The 19,731-nt window shown below is 43.4% G+C and overlaps 1 protein-coding gene across 3 annotated transcripts in view; it reads right to left on the bottom strand.

Moving 5' to 3' along the window:
• The window catches only part of LOC138677066 (uncharacterized), a 36,154-nt gene that overhangs the window by 9,215 nt on the left and 7,208 nt on the right, over positions 1–19,731 (bottom strand). For all 3 annotated transcript variants that reach the window (XM_069766899.1, XM_069766898.1, XM_069766900.1), the window contains exons 2-4: positions 14,080–14,753; positions 5,589–5,659; positions 1,175–1,301 (exon numbers count right to left, since the gene is read on the bottom strand). In XM_069766899.1, the coding sequence (XP_069623000.1) occupies positions 1,175–1,301; positions 5,589–5,659; positions 14,080–14,731 (850 nt within the window). In that variant the 5' untranslated portion in view covers positions 14,732–14,753. The remainder of the gene's footprint in view (positions 1–1,174; positions 1,302–5,588; positions 5,660–14,079; positions 14,754–19,731) is intronic.

Raw genomic sequence — 19,731 nt, 5'->3', positions numbered from 1 at the left:
GGGACAGTGTAAAGGCACAGCCAGGAGGGGAGAGTGTGCCAAGGAGGAGGAGTGTGATGAGGGGGCACAGTATAGAGCCTGGGCCCTATAGGCAGAACACAGTGCTAGAGGACAGTGTGAAGAGTGGGCCCAGTGTGTAAGTCATATTTTGTGCAGGGAATATAGTGAGGGGCAATTATTTATTCAACAGCTCAGCGTAAGGCAGATATTTTTATTCAGGAGCAATATAATGACACTGCTATTTTTAAGAGCATCGTGAATGTGCTGCAAAAGAACAGAGTAGACGGAAGTCTGCAGAGACGAGCTGTGGATGACAAAAGTCATCCTGGCGTCTGGACAAGATGAAGAAAAGAAAGAGAACGACTCCAAAGACAACGTCATCTATAAGGTACCTGGATGTAAAAAAATGTTTGTGATACTGACTAATTCTCATATTTTAATTCATGTTAGGAGGATTAAAGAGGTTGTCCAGGTTTGTGATGAGTCTGCAGTCATTCTATGTTACTGCAGACTTCTGACTTCTCACAGTGCGCACTGCACGCTGTCAGGATTCTCTGGTGCCGGCAATTTACATACATGTGGTTGTGTGCAGACTAGACATGCGTGGCGTCATTCAAATGAATTGCGCGAGGTTGGACACGTCTAGTCGGAATGTGGCCAGAAGAATACACATCGCATACTTGTGCTGACATAACCGTCCACTCTTGCCACCAGCAAGGGAGAATCCTAAAAGTGAGCAGTGCATGCGCTGTGAGAATTCAGAAGCCGGGAGACACCTATAGTGACTGCAGACTTTCATCTCACACCTGGACAATCCCTTTTATTATAAAATGAAGCTCTGCAGCCAATCCTAACAGCATGTAATATCCTCACTATCAGGATTCAGCTCTTCTTGCCGGTTCCAGCAGTTATCACACGGACACTTCACTCATATGCGATTTTCATACTTATGGTCACATGACAACTAGATTCTCTTCCAATTGAATATTGAGAGAATTAGGGAGAGGAGCTCGTCGGTACATGACTAAGTGCAAATTGAATATGTGCTTGAGGGGGTGAAGGTGGTGGGGCGCCATACTGAATTCTTGCCCAGGTGCTGGAACACATAGATACACCTCTGCTTTAAGTGCCCATAGAAGCCATAAAAGTTCTCCTTTCAACGATGATGTTTTACCAAGAGAAAAAAGGGTGTAGTAATTCTCCAACATGACATCCATGTACATCAGCTTTTCCACCATTGCCAAGCTCTCCCACTCCTCTGCCGAAAAGTACACCGCCACATCATCAAACCTGACCGGAACCTAAGATATAAAGAAACAAGGACGACTATTAAAGGAGTAATAACGTATAGTGGATCTGTCACCAGATTTAATACCATTAGCTACATACATAGTAGAAGTGGCGTAACTAGAGTCCGATGGGCCCTGGATCAAAATTTGGACCTAGGCCTCCATCCCCATGTTGGGAAGATGTCGCTGCCTTTGTAGCGTTCTAGATCCTATAAAGACATACAGTGGGGAAATAAGTATTTGATCCACTGCCGATTTTGCAAGTTTTCCCACCTACAAATAATGGAGAGGTCTGTAATTTTTATCGTACGTACACTTCACCTGTGAGCGACAGAATCTAAAATTAAAAACCATAAAATCACATTGTATGATTTTTAAATAATTAAATAGCATTTTATTGCATGAAATAAGTATTTGATCACCTACCAACCAGCAAGAATTCTGGCTCTCACAGATCTGTTAGTTTTTCTTTAAGATGCCCTCCTACTCCGCACTCATTATTTGTATTAATTGCTCCTGTTTGTACTTGTTACATGTCTAAAAGACACCTGTCCACTCAATCACACTCCAACCTCTCCACCATGGCCAAGACCAAAGAGCTGTCTAAGGCCACCAGGGACACAATTGTAGACCTACACAAGGCTGGGACAGGACAATAGGCAAGCAGCTTGGTGAGAAGGCAACAACTGTTGGCACAATTATTAGGGAATGGAAGAAACGCAAGATGACTGTCAATCTTCCTCTGTCTGGGTCTCATTGTAAGATCTCGCCTTGTGGGGTAAGGAGGATTCTGAGAAAGGTCAGAAATCAGCCCAGAGCTACACGGGAGGACCCAGTTAATGACCTGAAGAGAGCTGGGATCACAGTGTCAAACATTACCATTAGTAACACACTAGACTGTCATGGATAAAAATCCTGTAGAGCACACAGGGTCCTCCTGCTCACACCAGAACATGTCCAGGCCCATTTGAAGTTCGCCAATGTCCATCTGAATGATCCAAAGGAGGCATGCGAGAAGGTCATGTATTAAGATGAGACCAAAATAGAACTTTTTAGTATCAACTCTACTCGCCATGTTGAGGGGAAGAAGAAGGATAAGTACAACTCCAAGAACATCATCCCAACCTTCAAGCATGGTGGGGGAAAACATACTTTGGGAGAGCTTTTCTGAAAAAGGGGACAGGATGACTGCACCATATTGAAGAGAGGATGGATTGGGTCATGTATCGCGATATTTTGTCCAACAATCGCCTTCCCTCAGTACGAGCATTGAAGATGTTTCATGGCTGGGTCTTGCAGCATGACGATGACCCGAAACACACAGCCAGGGCAAATAAGGAGTGGCTCCGTAAGAAGCATAAGAGTGGCCTAGCCAGTCTCCAGACCTGAACCCAATAGAAAACCTTTGGAGGGAGCGGAAACTCAATGTTGCCCAGCGACATCCCCGAAACCTGAAAGATCTGGAGAAGATCTGTATGGAGGAGGGGGCCAAAATCCCTGCTGCAGTGTGTGCAAACTTGGTCAACAACTACAGGAAACCTCTGACCTCTGCAAATGCAAACAAAGGTTTCTGTACCAAAAACTTATTTCATGCAATAAAAATAAAAAAATGAATTATGTAAAAAATCATACAATGTGATTTTCTGATTTTTTTTAAATTCTTTCTCTCTCTCTCTCAGGTGAAGGGTACCTAAGGTAACAATTACAGACCTCTCCATTCTTTGTAGGTGGGAAAGCTTGCAAATGTATCAGTATATCAAATACTTATTTTCCCCACTGTATGTGTTCACCCTTGATGTAATAAGGTCCCTCATACTAGACCCCCTTTAGGACTCACATCCAGCTGAAGGAAATTAGTGCTGGCATCGGCTGCCCCCTCCCACAAGAGGCTGGTTGCATTGGTGCACTCTGTGACCGCGATCGTTATGTTCCTGCATAGTAGATCTCTTAGACCTGATGAGGCTGGTGCGCCTACTTTGAAAATCAATATTAGAATGGCTGTATAACGTATTTTGAAAGGTCAAACTCAATTGCTGCCCACCTAGCCTAATTAGTAGCTCCTTAGTGTCCCTCCTCTCTGCTGCTGAGAACACAGGTTCTTACCACAAGCTCCACCTGTCAGTTACACTGGCAGGGTGGTCCGAATACTTGCCAGTTACACTTAGTTGGGGGAGACTGAATACACTTGGACTCCTTCTGACACCAACCTTGTCAGGACTAGGAGATCTATTTAGTAATGTATACAGTGTATATTCTGAAATCTGGAGACAGATGTGCTTGAAAGGGAATCTGTCAGCATGTTTTTGATACCTCATCAAAGAGCAGCATGATGTAGGCAAAGAGTCCATGAATCCAATGATGTATCACTTAGATTACTGGGTATTGCCCTTCCGACACAATTAGAGCTTTTAAATTTAGAAATGAAGCAGAGCTGAGGAAGCTATCCCCGCCCACACCAGGCTCTGTATATAAAAAGTCCATAGACAGCGAGGTGCCTATCACAGGAGGGGGCGGAGTCGGACCAGGGCTCACTCAACCAGCTAGTCACATCAATGATAAGCTACTGGTGCTAAAACAATCATTGTAAGTAAACAAAACCACAGAGCTTGATAAGAAGGGCATCTCTGAAATTCGTGTTTTAACTCCTACAGCATGCTGTCTTCAGATTACATAGTAAAATCCTGCTGACTGATTTCATTTAACGCCTTCATGACAGAGCCCTTTTTCATTTTTGCACTTCCGCTTTTCGTTCCCCTTCTTCCCAGAGCCATAACTTTTTTATTTTTCTGTCAATATGGCCGTGTGAGGGCTTATTTTTGCGGGACGAGTTCTACTTTTGAACGACACCATTGGTTTTACCATATCGCGTACTCGAAAACGGGAAGAAAATTCCAAGTGCAGTGAAATTGCAAAAAAAAAAGGGCAATTCGACAACTGTTTTTTGCATTTTTTTCACCATAGTCACCAAATGCTAAAACAGACCTGCCATTATGATTCTCCAGGTCATAAGTTCATAGACACCAAATATGTCTAGGTTCTTTTCATTTAAGTGGTGAAAGAAAATCCAAATTTTGTTTAAAAAATTAAAAAAATTGCGTCATTTTCCGATACCCGTAGCGTCTCCATTTTTCATGATCTCAGGTTGGCTGAGGGCTTATTTTTTGCGTGCCGACCTGACATTTTTAATGATCCCATATTGGTCTGTATATGATCTTTTGATCACCCGTAATTGCATTTTAATGCAATGTTGCGGTGACCAAATAAAACATAATTCGGGGGTTTTGACTTTTTTTTTGCTACACCGTTTACCAATTGCATTAATTCATTTTATAGCTTGATAGATCAGGCGGTTCTGAACGCGGCGATACCAAATATGTGTATGTTTGATTTTTTTGTTATTTTATTTTGAACGGGAGAAAGAAGGGCGATTTCAAATATATATATATATATATATATATATATATATATATATATATATATATATATATATATATATATATTTATATATATATTTTTTTTTTACTATTTATAAAAACTTTTTTTTTAACTTTTTGCATGCTTCAATAGTCTCCATAGGAGACTACATGCTGTAGTTGTACGATCGCTTCTGCTACACAGAGGCGATGATCAGATCGCCTGTGTGTAGCAGAAATGTTCACTTGCTATGAGCGCCGACCATCGGGCTGCGCTCATAGCAATCCGGCTATGACAGCCAAAGAGGTCTGCTGGAGTCCTCTGGTTGTCATGCCAACCCATCGGTGATCCGCAATCATGTGACTGGCGGGATTTCCGGTAAGCGCGAGTTAAATGCTGCCGTCAGAGATTGACAGCGGCATTTAACAGGTTAACAGCCGAGGGTGGATCGCGATTCCACCTGCGGCTGTTAGAGGCACATGGCAGCTGTTCAAAACAAAGATATGAGATCACCGCCAGAGCCCACATCAAACAAGGGAAGACATGACATGCACAGTACATGTACAGCGCATGTCGTGAAGGGGTTAAAGATCCAGAGCAACAATGTAAATTAAAACCCTTTCTGGATGTAAGCAACAATGGTTCATTTCACTAACAGAAAGCAGGCGACCCATCTATTAACTTCATATGCCTTGACACAACATATGACACTGGCACTTATCATTTAAAGGGAAGTTGTAAAAAGCGGCAACTCCAGTGCAGCAGTCCTAATAGGATAGCCCTGACTATGTCCCCAGAATACGACAACCGTAGGGTGGTACTACATCATCTGGTGTAGGATGGTCACCTACGTGGGCAGAGGCAGTGGGCGGCACAGCATCTTACCTCTCGGAGCATAGAATCCATATGTAGCTTCAGCTTAGACATCAGTCCCATAGATAATGCAGCCGCTGCATCTAGAAAAAGCCATAAAAGCATCAAAAGTCAGAAGCATCGAAAAAGTTAACCCTTTTCAGCTGACTATAAAGGTAACAGCTCATTTACATATTAACATGGATTTCTCTGGAATAAGACATCGGATGGCAGATATCAAGGTATCATTTTATTCAGCTTCCTATGACCTGCATGCCCATATAATCGACTCAGGAGGCTGATGCTACGGACAGATTCCCTTTAACTGGAGGTATTTGGGAACTAGATTACATTCAACAGTTTGCTTGATTTTGGCTTTTAAGGCTCCTGCTCATAGATGCAGAATGGCATTAACTAAGAATCTTTCTGTGAGCTCAATCTAATGGAGTTTGTATCTCTTAACTGCCAGAAGAACAAGTCGGATTCCAAAAATGCAGAGGAACAACAGAAGTGATTGGTAAAATTCGATGGATAATGGAAAAGGCCGAAGAATACAACAAGATCTATTTTTGCTTTCAGCTACAGCAAAGCCTTCGACTGTGTAGATCACCAGAAACCATGAAAAATATGGGTCAGATCGGCCTCATTAGAAACCTTTACATCGACCAAGAAGCAACAGTCCAAACAGAACCCGGTGACTCGGCATGGTCCAAAGTAGAGCAAAGCGTCAGGCAAGGCTGAATCCTGTCACCATTTCTCTTCAATTTATACGCAGAAAATTATTCAGGAAGGCTGGATACCCGAAAAAGAAGAAGGAATCAAAATTGCTGGAAGAATCATCAACAATCTTATATATGCAGACAATACATCAGTGACATCAGCAAGTAGATGAAGTAAAGGACTTATTATGGAGTATCAAGATGGAAATCTCAAACATGGGACACAAAGAAGACAAAGATATTGACTCTTGCCAGGTACGACCGGAACACGTGAGCTGGACGGAGACGAACTGGAAGTTATAAACGACTTCAACCTACTCGATCAACGATCACTCAAGATGCAGCGAGGACACCGGATGTCAATAGAATAGCTATGGGCAAATCAACAATGACTTTACTGGAGACGGTCTTCAAATAGTGAAATATTTCACTGACGACTGAGGCTACTTTCACACTAGCGTCAGAATCTCCCCGTCGCAATGCGTCGGGGAGAGATTCCAACGCTAGCGTTTAACGCTTTGCACAACGGAGGCAGCGGATGCATGTCTCCGGCGCATCCGCTGCCCCACTGTAAGGTGCGGGGAGGTGGGGCGGTCCGTCAGGAGCAAAAAACGTTACATGTAGCGTTTTTTGCTCCCGACGGTCCACAGAAGCACGACGCATCTGTCGCACGACGGATGCGAAGTGTGGCAATCCGTCGCAAATGCGTCGTCAATACAAGTCTATGGGGAAAAAACGCATCCTGCAAGCACTTTTGCAGGATGCGTTTTTTTCTGCAAAACGACGCATTGTGACGGATTGCAGAAAACGCTAGTGTGAAAGTAGCCTTAAGACACGGCTCGTACATATTCTGTTTTTTTTTTTTCTGTAGCAACATATGAATGCAAAACCTGGATAATAAAGAAACAAGACAGAAGAATCTACGCCTTTGAAATGTGGTGCTGGAGAAGGATGGATGGTGTGAGGGGTTGACTCCCGTAGCTGCTCTCAGAAGTAGACACAGGAACGCTTCTTAGGTAACTAACCTGTTGGTTTATTATGGAACAGCACTAACCATAGCAGGGTTCAGTAAAGTAAACATGGCCTTTCTGGCATAATGGCAAAACAAAACATAAATCACAGCAAAGTTCTTATCTCTGAGGGCTTCACCTGCTCAGACCAGCATATGTCTTCAGCTCCTCCTGGAGCCACGTCTGGAGACTGTCCTCTCCAAACCACAACAGAGAAAAAAATACAGTGGCTCAACATTTAACACCCCAGCCACCGCCTTGAGGTGGAGCTATGGTGAGTAGGCATCCCACCCATCTCTGACCTACTCACCTAAAAAATATGTCCCTTATCATGGCTGATTAACCACTTCAGCCCACAGCATGTTGGAGAGAAACTTATGGGTTTCTAGATCACGGAAGAAACAATCTTCGTGACACATATCTCCCCTCATATACAGTGCCAGTGACCCTGGCAAGAAGAACAAATGCATTTTGGAACAAATATAGCCAGACATGTCACTCAAAGAAAGGATCACAAAGCTTTACTTGCCTAGTTTGGACACATCATATGAAGAGAGCAATCACTGAAGAAGGACATCACGGTCGAAAGAATAGAAGGAACAAGGCGAAGAGGAAGACCACCAACTCGATGGCTTGATACAATCAAGATAATGGTGGAGAAGACCCTGATGGACATATCTAGGCTTGTACAAGATAGATCTTCCAACAGATCGTTCATTCATCAAGTTACCATGGCTCGAGACCGAGCCGAAGACGGTTAAATAATAATAATAATTATAATCTCTTATCTTCTCTGAGCTAATTTATGACCACAAACCACTTCAAAGGAGAGGTGAACTTCCATGAGATTATACATCAGCTGGAAGCTCCATAATAAGCAAAACAGTTACAAACTCCCTGTCGGATTGAGCACACTGAAGGTTCTTAGTTATGCCATTCAGCAGCCAGCAAGAGACGGTGCGTCACAGAGGACACATAAAAGGAAAAAAGTGTACAAAATTTGTAATGAAAACCTGATATAAACATTATTTTTAGTCCAAAAACATGCAAAAATGCCCGTGTCAGTATCCATATCCCTTAAAAAAATGTCAAGGTTAAGGCCCTTTTTGGAAATCTCGCATTGGGACCCAAGAGCTTCAAATCGTGCCAATAAGTAGCAATACTCCCTCGTCATGTTCTCACCATTCCAGATCCTCTGCCAGTCTGGCCTCCAGTGATTTAGCGGGGTACTGGGATGTGTTGGAAATGGAGCAAAAAATAGGTAAGGTGAGCATTCGTCTTCAAGTTACTATATAGTATTCTAATTCTGTCTTTGAAAAATTTTAGATGGCCATAAAAAAACCTAACTTAAAGGGGTTGTCCATACTAGGACAACCCCTTTTTGATCAAAATATTTGGCGCTAATAAAATAATAGTTTATACTCACCTCCCTTACCAGCGCCGTTTTTCAGGATCCCAAAGTTCAGTTTTGCGTCAAAGATTTTTATGTATGAAAAAAGAGTAACTATTCTGAACAAAAAAGTTCACATGAGTTCATGAACAATACACAATTACAAATGTAACAGACGGGGGAGGTGAATTGGTCAGGAATAGTTTACCTAAGACATTGGCAAAGCATTGAGTTTGTAGGACACTGTTTACTTTCGTACTTTATTCAGCCCTTGAGTTGATCAGGTATTATTCAATTTCACACCTTGGTTGGCCAATGTTTTACTTTTTTTTTTTTTTTTTTAACACATCACTACTTTAATTAAACTGCACTAATCCAAACATCCATGCCCAGGTGAGGACACAAAGACATTATGGTTTAAACTTGGTAAAATAACACAAATAAATGGGTTTCACATACTGCTGTATCAGCTTTTCTCACTAAAAACGCAGAAAAACCTGATACCTGCGCTTTTACTGCGTTTTTGCACTTACTCATTACTTTGTATGGGTGAAAAAATGCTGTAATAAAGCGGAAAGACGTTACATGATACAGTTTTCAAAAACACAGCAATTTTCCAATTCTGTCAGGATAAAAAAAAAAAAACAATGTGTGCATGAGATTTCTGAAATCTCATAGCTTTTGCTGGTACTGTAAAACACAGCTTAAAATTTGCATTAAAAAATGCAACGTGTGAACATAGCATTGGCTTTTCCCTCATTAATCTATCATCAAATACGTAGGTGAAAGGTTTCTGACTAGATGTGCGTCATTTGCATTTTGGAAGCTGTTGCTGTGAACCCACAACATGCAGTCAAAGGAAATCTCAATGGAAGTGAAACAGAGCATCATTAGTCTGAATAAAAAGAAGAGATCTATCAGTGAGATAGTAGAAATGTTGGGAATGGCCAAATCAATAATTTGGGAGCATGGGAAGTCAAAAGGGCTGGATGACCACAGAAGACAACAGTGGTGGATGATCGCAAAATCCTTTCCATGGTGAAGAAAAACCCCTTTCACAACATCCACCCAAGTGAAGAACACTCTGTACCAGAATGATGTGAAGAAGAAAGTATGAAGGCTTGGGCATGTATGGCTTCAAATGGCACTAGGTCACTAGTGTTTATTAATGATATGATTGAAGAAACAAGCAGCCGGATTAATTATAAAGTGTACAAGGCTATAATTTCCGAGATCACCAGATCCCAACCCCATCGAGCAGTCACATGCTTATGACAAAACTGAAGAAGGAAAGCACAATAACAAGCAACAGCTGAAGTCAACTGCAGTAAAGGCAAAGCATAACAAAGGAGAAATCCTAGGTTTTTTTTTTATTAAATTTGCAAAAAATTCTATATTTCTGTTTTTTTTCAGTCAAGATGGGGTGCAGAGTGTACATTAATGAGAAAAAAAATGAAATAAATATATATTTATAGAGATGTATAAAGAAATCAATCTGCACAGAATTTTTAACTCATCGGGGTAAAAAAGGTAAGCGGAAACACGAGGGTCAGAGGGTGCTCTCGTCCGTTTGCCTGGCTGTCTTTAGAAAGACCTCATGGGCCATGGCTCATCCTACTGAATGCCCGTACTCCTTCCCCGTGATCAGAACACTACTCGGACAACACAGGGTGAAAGTGCCACACTCCGGTAAGACTTTATAGGATCAACAACAAAGTACATTCCCAGCAAGTACACAAAATGGTGCAAATGACAGAGTCTCACCCTTCCGCTGGCTCGCTGGGAATTAGAACCTCCACAACTTCGGGGCATCCAGGGCCAATTACCCCTAACCAGTAGCACCCACAGGGAGGAGGTAGCAAGATTAGGAAGCTGACCGAGCACAGTGAGGTATGTGGACAGGTGATATGATTGTCCTAACCTGGGTTCTCCAAATGACTTTGTGGGTTCAGTGAAGGGCAGTGGAGCCGATCTGTATTCCACCAGTTGGAACCGTGGTTCCTGGGCTGACGTCCTGTAGTCACCCCGTTAACAGTGGCAGGACCCTTTTATATCCCCACAGCTCTCATTTAATTTAATTGTCCCACAGAATTGGGGAAAGGTGGGGAGCGGTAATCTCTCATTGTTCTACTGTTCCATTAGACTGCATATTTGTCCTTCCAAGTTGTGCAGACTAGACCGAAAAAAATGAACTGGAGTATAAGTTGGTATACATGCAAAATAGGAGCATGTTGACATTGGCGCCATTAAACAGACAAAACCTAAGACACAAACAAAAGGAACATATACCCCGCTGTAAGTAAATACGTAAAAGCAAGAGTGCATATAAAGAAATAGGGTACTTCGTAAACATAGTTTTTTATTTAAAAAAAAAAAGCGTAAAAGCCATCCCACAAGTGTCAAGGTGTACCCAAATTCAGGATGGTCCTAACCTGTAGAATTAAAACCTTACCATGTGTCAATGTGACGCCAATGTGAATAAAGGCTGATCAGGACTTGGTCTCAAACATGAGAACCCAGCAAGATGGGAAACTATATAAATGTAATGTCCGGCTCAACGAAAGGTAGGCCACATCCTTATCTGCACTGACTGCAGAAATCTGAAACTTGACCGAAAAAAAAGAACTGGTCGTAAACACTAACAACAAAATGGCATTGTGTTCACTGCGCAAACTCATGGCGCTATCAAAACGGGATTTATCAGACTAGTTTCCTTATATCACGGTTTGCTTTTTTTTTTTGTTAAAGGCTTGTCTCCTGTCTGTTAACGGGTAAAATTGCAAAGCGTTTGTAAAAAAAAACAGCAACTGTGCAATTTACTTGCTATTAAAACCATAGTGATTTTTTATTTTATTGTTTATGAGTCACTGCCTCGGTTACTGGCCACCAAGTAACAGCAATGTCTGAACTTGCCCAGTGCTTACAAGCACTTTCCAATAGAGCTTGTAAGCGCTGCTCTGAGGCCGGTGAGAATCACTAAAGCACACAAAGTGGAAATATTGTTACAGGAGGAGCTTTAGTAATCTCTGTAAGAACAGAAATACCAAGCCCGAAAGAGATCTCAGTCGTTTTCACTAGGATGTCGTGGAGTCATATTTTAAAAGGAATATGTCAGCACAGAATGACTGTTCCAACGAAGTACAGGAGCTCAGTGCAGCATGGCATAGCCAAACAATAAGTGCACCTTCTTACCTACTTTTTTCTCTCTATCGCAACCCTCCTTTTCTTTGACAGTTATGGCTTTATAGAGCCAGAGAAAGCCAGAGATAGATGGAAAACAACCAGGTAGGAAGGAGCACTTAAATCTTTGGCCAAGGGTGCACAGAGAGCCTGTACTTGGTTTGCACAGTCATTCTGTGCTGACAGCGTCCCTTTAATTGTCTATCTCCAAGGTACTTTCTATGTGACCAAGATAAGAAGTGGCTCATTTGTTACTGATAATGATAATGATAAGTCTTGCACCTTCACAGAAATCTAATAATAGTTGAAAATATCCTTGGCTTGTAAATAGAGATGAGAAAAAAAAGATTTTCAGGGCCCTGGTCCAGCGGCCACGTCAGTAGTCCATAATCGCCAGATCAGAGCCCTGCAAACCACCTTTTACCTACTGGCTTCCCAGGCTCCACTCTTGATCCAAAGGTATGGGATGCTGGGAAGCAGCGGGGAAATTAGAAGAGGTGAGTATTTATTTATTTTTATTATGTCCTCCATGCTATGCGGGCCCATCGTATTGCATGGCGAACTATGTGGAGCCCATCATACTGCATGGCAGACTATGCGGGCCCATCATACTGCATGGAGGACCATGCGTGGCCCATCATACTGCATGGAGGACCATGCGTGGCCCATCATACTGCATGGAGGACCATGCGTGGCCCATCATACTGCATGGAGGACCATGCGTGGCCCATCATACTGCATGGAAGACCATGCGTGGCCCATCATACTGCATGGAGGATACGCGTGGCCCATCATACTGCATGGAGGACCATGCGTGGCCCATCATACTGCATGGAGGACCATGCGTGGCCCATCATACTGCATGGAGGACCATGCGTGGCCCATCATACTGCATGGAGGACCATGCGTGGCCCATCATACTGCATGGAGGACCATGCGTGGCCCATCATACTGCATGGAGGACCATGCGTGGCCCATCATACTGCATGGAGGACCATGCGTGGCCCATCATACTGCATGGAGGACCATGCGTGGCCCATCATACTGCATGGAGGACATGCGTGGCCCATCATACTGCATGGAGGACCATGCGTGGCCCATCATACTGCATGGAGGACCATGCGTGACCCATCATACTGCTTGGAAAACCAGGAGTGGCCCAAGAGGACTTTGCGTGGCCCATCATACTGCATGGAGGACTATGCGTGGCCCATCATACTGCATGGAGCACTATGCATGGCCCATCATACTGCATGGAGCACTATGCATGGTCCATCATTCTGCATGGCAGACTAGGCTTGGCCCGTCATTCTGCATGGCAGACTATGCAGGGCCCATCATTCTACATGGAGGACTATGCGTGGCTCATCATACTGCATGGCGGACTATGCGGGGCCCTTCATTCTGCAAGGCGGACTATGCGGGGCCCTTCATTCTGCATGGCGGACTATGCGGGCCCATCGTATTGCATGACGGACTATGTGGGGCCCATCATACTGCATGGCAAACTATGCAGGCCCATCATACTGCATGGAGGATTATGCGGGACCATCATACTGCATGGAGGACTATGCGTGGCCCATCATACTGCACGGCGGACTATGTGTGACCCATTATACTGTATGGAGGGCTATACAGGGCCCATCATACCATATGAAAGACAATGCAGGGACCATTATACTGTATGGAGTTCTATGCGGGGCCCATTATACTGTATGGAGGACTATGCGGGACCCATTATACTGTATGGAGGACTATGTGGGACCATTATACTGTAAGGAGGACTATGTGGAGTCCATAATACTGTATGGAGGACCATATGGGGCCTATTATACTTTATGGAGGACTATGTAGAGCCCATTATACTATTTGGAGTGCTATGTGGGGACCATTATACTATATGGAGGACTATGTGGGGACCATCATACTATTTGCAGGACTATGTGGAAGACATTATACTATTTGGTATTCTGTATACTGGTTTGCTCTTCTGTGACCGCACCGAATATTATGTTTTCTTTTTTAGGGACGGGCAATTAGAACTTCTACTATGGTGCCCCAAGATATTGTGCCTATCTGGCTAATTAAAATTGGAGCAGGGAAGGCCAGCATGGAAGAGGAGGAGGTTCGCAATGCTCTAGTGCTCACTGACTATTTACGTGACCGCTGCCTGCAAATCCCATCTCTGCTTGTAAACATTGGAAAAACACTACGTCGATACGCACCGGGCGAGGGCGGTTTGTCCAGAACATCAGATCCCACCGCTTGCTTCTCTTTAAAAACAAGAGGGAAATTCAATAGCGTGTCATCTGTTTGGGTTTCAGTGTTGCAAAATCCAATTTTTGTAATTTCCACATCCTGGAACATTTCTTCCTCCTCAGCATATAGTCTTCCATTACTGAAGCTGGTGGGATAGACCTGAAGAAGATCCTCTTCTACCTTTATTCTTTGGATAGTTATGGTGGTTGGAAGTTCTATCAAAGAATGTTGGAGGCTCTGGTTTTTCGCATCTATTTGTATGTTTTCTCTTCTCACATATTTTTTCTTCAAATTTTCTTCGATGACATTTTCTCCTTCTTTAACATTTGGGAAAATAGAGGGTACGGCATGACAACTCAAAGATTTTCCACGATGGTTGACATTGATGATGTATGATTCCGGGGTAAAGTGGAGCGAGCATAGACGATATTTGTTCTGTTTGTTCCCATCCAATATTTTCTGGGCCAAAGCATTTAGATCTTTAAAGATCTGTCCGGTCTGTTGGAGCCATACTGTTATTCTTGAAATATTCTTAGGGAAGGGGTGCAAAATTATCTGCTCACTTTGGCCCTTTCTTCCAGTGTTGCTATTACATTGGTTTACCAAACAGCTAGGCATGATTCTGCCCCCCAAAATTGTCCTGTATGTAAAAGAAAAAAAAAATAATTGAGATTTTCCCTATATACTCTCCTCAACACTGAAACTGCAACACCAAAAAGTACAAGTCGAAATGATGGAAATCACAGGATAGATACCCGTAATATGTCTATGTAAATAATGAAAGCATGGAAACAAAATTTTCAAAACATCTGAATTTATTCAGTATGGAATATGAGAACCACGTTCAGAAAAACCCGCACTTATACGTCTTGGCCGTTAGCAATGAGGTTATTAACAGTTGTCTAAAGAATGTTCTTCCGCACTGTATGCACTTGGTCAAATCATCAAGATCTGCTGCTGACAGCTCCCTTTGATGTCCCAGATGGGCTTGACGGGAGACAAGTCCGGAGATGCTACAGGCCATGGTAGCACGTTTAGGCCACAGAGGCTGCTCACAGTAGCACCAGTAACATGCTGACTGAAGTTGTGTTGAAAAAGGGTTTCTATGGATCGGTTTAATAAAAGTACCAAGATTGAGGAGCACCAAGCTTTGATGGGGGCCGTCGATAGGCCCTCAGCTGACATGGCAAGGGGACGGTGGGTGCCAGAACAATTGCTTAATTAAATCTTAAATCTTGATGTTAAAGATTGACATGGGGAGATTGAAGTACTGCAGTGTGCATGTGCCGGCGCTGATTGACCTTTCCCAGCGCATGCACACTGCAGTACTTTGCTCTGCCCTCCCTTGTCAGAGCAGAGAAGTACGCCTGCCCAGGAGCTTGATGCCGGGGAGACTGTGCGGATGACATAGGGTTGCGTCATCCACACGTAGCATGAAAGAGGATAGCATCTCAAAAAGATGGGAGGCGCCGAACCAAGACCAACAACACCCTTCGCCCTTCGGACCGACCCACAGGTGATTATAATAAAAGGTATGAAAAATGTGCTGAAAACCTGACAGTAGAATAAGGGTCAGAAAAAAAGTCTCAGCTTTGGAGTTCCAATGGTGGCGAGAGCCTCAAAACCATGTATATTACAGGCAAGAACACAAAGACAAAATCTTTCACCCAGTACACAAATCTCCCCTCCGTTCTAAGACTGCTTGCTCACGACACCACAGGATCACAGGTCAGATGGTGTCCATAGTGCCTCTATCTGCCTCATTATAAGGATTCTTTCGCCCGGGTTCTGTCTGAATCATGCATTTCAGAAATTTACACGGAAACCTGGCACAATAACATCACTAAAAAACTCCGGCAAGTGTCCAGGGTTGAGGAAAAGGCGTTGGAAGAAAACACATTCGCAAGACGACTTCGCTGCATTCAAACTGGCAACACTCCCTTTCAAATCTGCTCTCACCACTGCTAAACAGGCCTACTTCACAACCATCCTATCTTCCCTATCCTACAACCCCAGTTATTCAAAACCTTTAACTCCCTCCTCCGCCCCCCCACTGCCCCCTCCAAACTTCCTCATCTCTGCTGAGGACTTTGCCACACACTTTAAAAATAAGATCGACCAAACAAGGCAAGTCTTCATTGTTCAACCACCACAACCGCTTTGTATACCAGACTAATGCCCAAACCCCATAACCTCCCCATCCAACATCACTGAAGGGGGGCTTAATTGTCTCCTCTCCAAATCGCTCCTTAAGACCTGTGCGCTCGACCCCATCCCACCTCCTCCCCAACCTCATCGACCTGTGCGCTCTTATCCCATCCCTAACCCACCTCTTCAAACTATCGCTAACTTCTGGCCCCTTCCCTTCTGCTTTCAAACATGCCACACTCACGCATATCCTTAAAAAGCCAACCCTTGATCCAACTACTATCGCACAATATCGCTGCTCCCATTCATTTCCAAACTCCTGGAGCAGCATGTCCACACAGAACTTTCCCTTTACCTCTCATCTAACTTGCTCTTTGACAATCTACAATCTAGTTTCCACCCCCATCACTCAACTGAGACAGCCCTGACCAAAATTACTAATGACCTACTTACAGCCAAAGCTAACGGACAATACTCTATACTCCTTTTTCTAGACCTGTCCTCTGCTTTTGACACAGTTGACCACTGCCTCCTACTACAGATCCTCTCCTCCTTTGGCATCAAAGACCTCGCCCTATCTTGGATCTCCTCATACCTTTCCAACCGCACATTCAACGTCTCCCACACTACCTACTCATCCCACCCTCTTTCTGTTGGGAGTCCCCCAAGGCTCTGTTCTAGGACCCTTACTCTTCTCAATCTATACACTTGGCCTGGGACAACTCATAAAGTTCCATGGATTCCAGTACCACCTGTATGCTGATGACACTCAGATCTACCTCTCTGGCCCAGATGTCACTTCTCTGCTGTCCACAATCTCAGAGTGTCTATCAGCCATATCCTCTTTCTTCTCCTCTCGCTTCCTCAAACTCAATGTGGACAAATCTGAACTCATCATCTTTCCACCATCTTATAGATCTTACCTGACCTATCTATCGCAATTAACGACATAACGCTTTTCCCTGTACCGGAAGTCTGTTGCCTCGGAGTAACCCTTGAATCTGCCCTGTCCTTCAAACCGAACATCCAAGCTCTTTCCACCTCCAGCTCAAAAATATCTCCAGAATCCGTCCTCTCCTTAATTTATTAAAATGCTTGTGCATGCCCTCATCATCTCCCACTTCGACTACTGCAACATCCTTTTCTCTGGCCTCCCTGTTATGAACAGGTGATTCAGAACCACAATGGACCTAGTGGTTAAGAGCACACAAAGTGACCTGATAGTTACTAATATAGGACGAGCTCTGAGACGTGGGAACTCTGCTGACCGTAATCCCTAATCCTATCATACCACACTAGAGGTAGCCGTGGATTGCGCCTAACGCTCCCTATGCAACTCGGCACAGCCTGAGAAACTAACTAGCCCTGAAGATAGAAAAATAAGCCTACCTTGCCTCAGAGAAATTCCCCAAAGGAAAAGGCAGCCCCCCACATATAATGACTGTGAGTAAGATGAAAATACAAACACAGAGATGAAATAGATTTAGCAAAGTGAGGCCCGACTTACTGAATAGACCGAGGATAGGAAAGATAGCTTTGCGGTCAACACAAAAACCTACAAACAACCACGCAGAGGGGCAAAAAGACCCTCCGCACCGACTAACGGTACGGAGGTGCTTCCTCTGCGTCTCAGAGCTTCCAGCAAGCAAGAAAAACCAATATACAGTTAGGTCCATATATATTTGGACAGAGACAACAGTTTTCTAATTTTGGTTATAAACATTACCACAATGAATTTTAAACAAAACAATTCAGATGCAGTTGAAGTTCAGACTTTCAGCTTTCATTTGAGGGTATGCACATTAAAATTGGATGAAGGGTTTAGGTGTTTCAGCTCCTTTACATTTGCCACCCTGTTTTTTAAAGAGACCAAATTATCAATTGACTCCAAGACTATTTCATGGACCGGTGTGGGCAATCCCTTCGTTATGTCATTCTCAATTAAGCAGATAAAAGGCCTGGAGTTGATTTGAGGTGTGGTGCTTGCATTTGGAAGGTTTTGCTGTGAAGTAAACATGCTGTCAAAGGAACTCTCCATGCAGCTGAAATAAGCCATCCTTAAGCTGCGAAAACAGAAAAAACCCATCCGAGAAATTGCTACAATATTAGTAGTGGCAAAATCTACAGTTTTGTACATGCTGAGAAAGAAAGAAAGCACTGGTGAACTCATAAATGCAAAAAGACCTGGGCGCCCACGGAAGACAACAGTGGTGGATGATCGCAGAATAATCTCCATGGTGAAGAGAAACCCCTTCACAACAGCCAACCAAGCGAACAACACTCTCCAGGAGGTCGGCGTATCAATATACAAATCTACCATAAAGAGAAGACTGCATGAAAGTAAATACAGAGGGATCACTGCAGGGTGCAGCCACTCATAAGCATCAAGAATAAAAAGGCTAGACTGGACTTTGCTAAAAAACATCTAAAAAAGCCAGCACAGTTCTGGAAGAACATTCTTTGGACAGATGAAACCAAGATCAACCTCTACCAGAATGATGGAAGGAGAAAAGTATGGCGAAGGCGTGGTACAGCTCATGATCCAAAGGAAACCACATCATCTGTAAAACACGGCGGAGGCAGTGTGATGGCTTGGGCATGCATGGCTGCCAGTGGCACTGGCTCACTAGTATTTATTGATGATGTGACACAGGACAGAAGCAGCCAAATTAATTCTGAGGTATTCAGAGACATACTGTGTGCTCAGATCCAGCCAAATGCAGCAAAACTGATTGGTCGTCGTTTCATACTACAGATGGACAAAGACCCAAAACATAAAGCCAAAGCAACCCAGAAGTTTATTAAAGCAAAGAAGTGGAATATTCTTGAAAGGCCAAGTCAGTCACCTGATCTCATCCCAATTGAGCATGCATGTCACTTGTTAAAGACTAAACTTCAGACAGAAAGGCCCACAAACAAACAGGAAGTCAAAACCACCGCAGTGAAGGCCTGGCCGAGCATCAAAAAGGAGGAAACACAGGGTCTGGTGATGTCCATGAGTTCAAGACTTCAGGCAGTCATTGCCAACAAAGGGTTTTCAACCAAGTACTAGAAATAAACATTCTATTTAAAATTATTGAATCTGTCCAATTACTTTTGGTCCCTTTAAAAACTGGGTGGCACATGTTAAAGAGCTGAAACTCCTAAACCCTTCATCCAATTTAAATGTGGATACCCTCAAATGAAAGCAGAAAGTCTGAATTTCAACTGCATCTGAATTGTTTTTTTTAAAAATTCATTGTGGTAATTTCTATAATCAAAATTAGAAAAATGTTGTCTCTGTCCAAATATATATGGACCTAACTGTAGCAAGCTGGACAGAAAATATAGCAAACAAAAGTAACACAAGCAGAACTTAGCTTATGCAGGGCAGACAGGCCACAAGAACGATCCAGGAGAGAGCCAGACCAATACTGGAACATTGACTGGAGGCCAGGAACAAAGAACTAGGTGGAGTTAAATAGAGCAGC

Source organism: Ranitomeya imitator, chromosome 4 (assembly GCF_032444005.1).
Source record: "Ranitomeya imitator isolate aRanImi1 chromosome 4, aRanImi1.pri, whole genome shotgun sequence".
Classification (NCBI taxonomy): Eukaryota; Metazoa; Chordata; class Amphibia; order Anura; family Dendrobatidae; genus Ranitomeya; species Ranitomeya imitator.
Note: the sequence above shows the minus strand (reverse complement) of the source record. Positions and strands in the feature narration are given on the sequence as shown.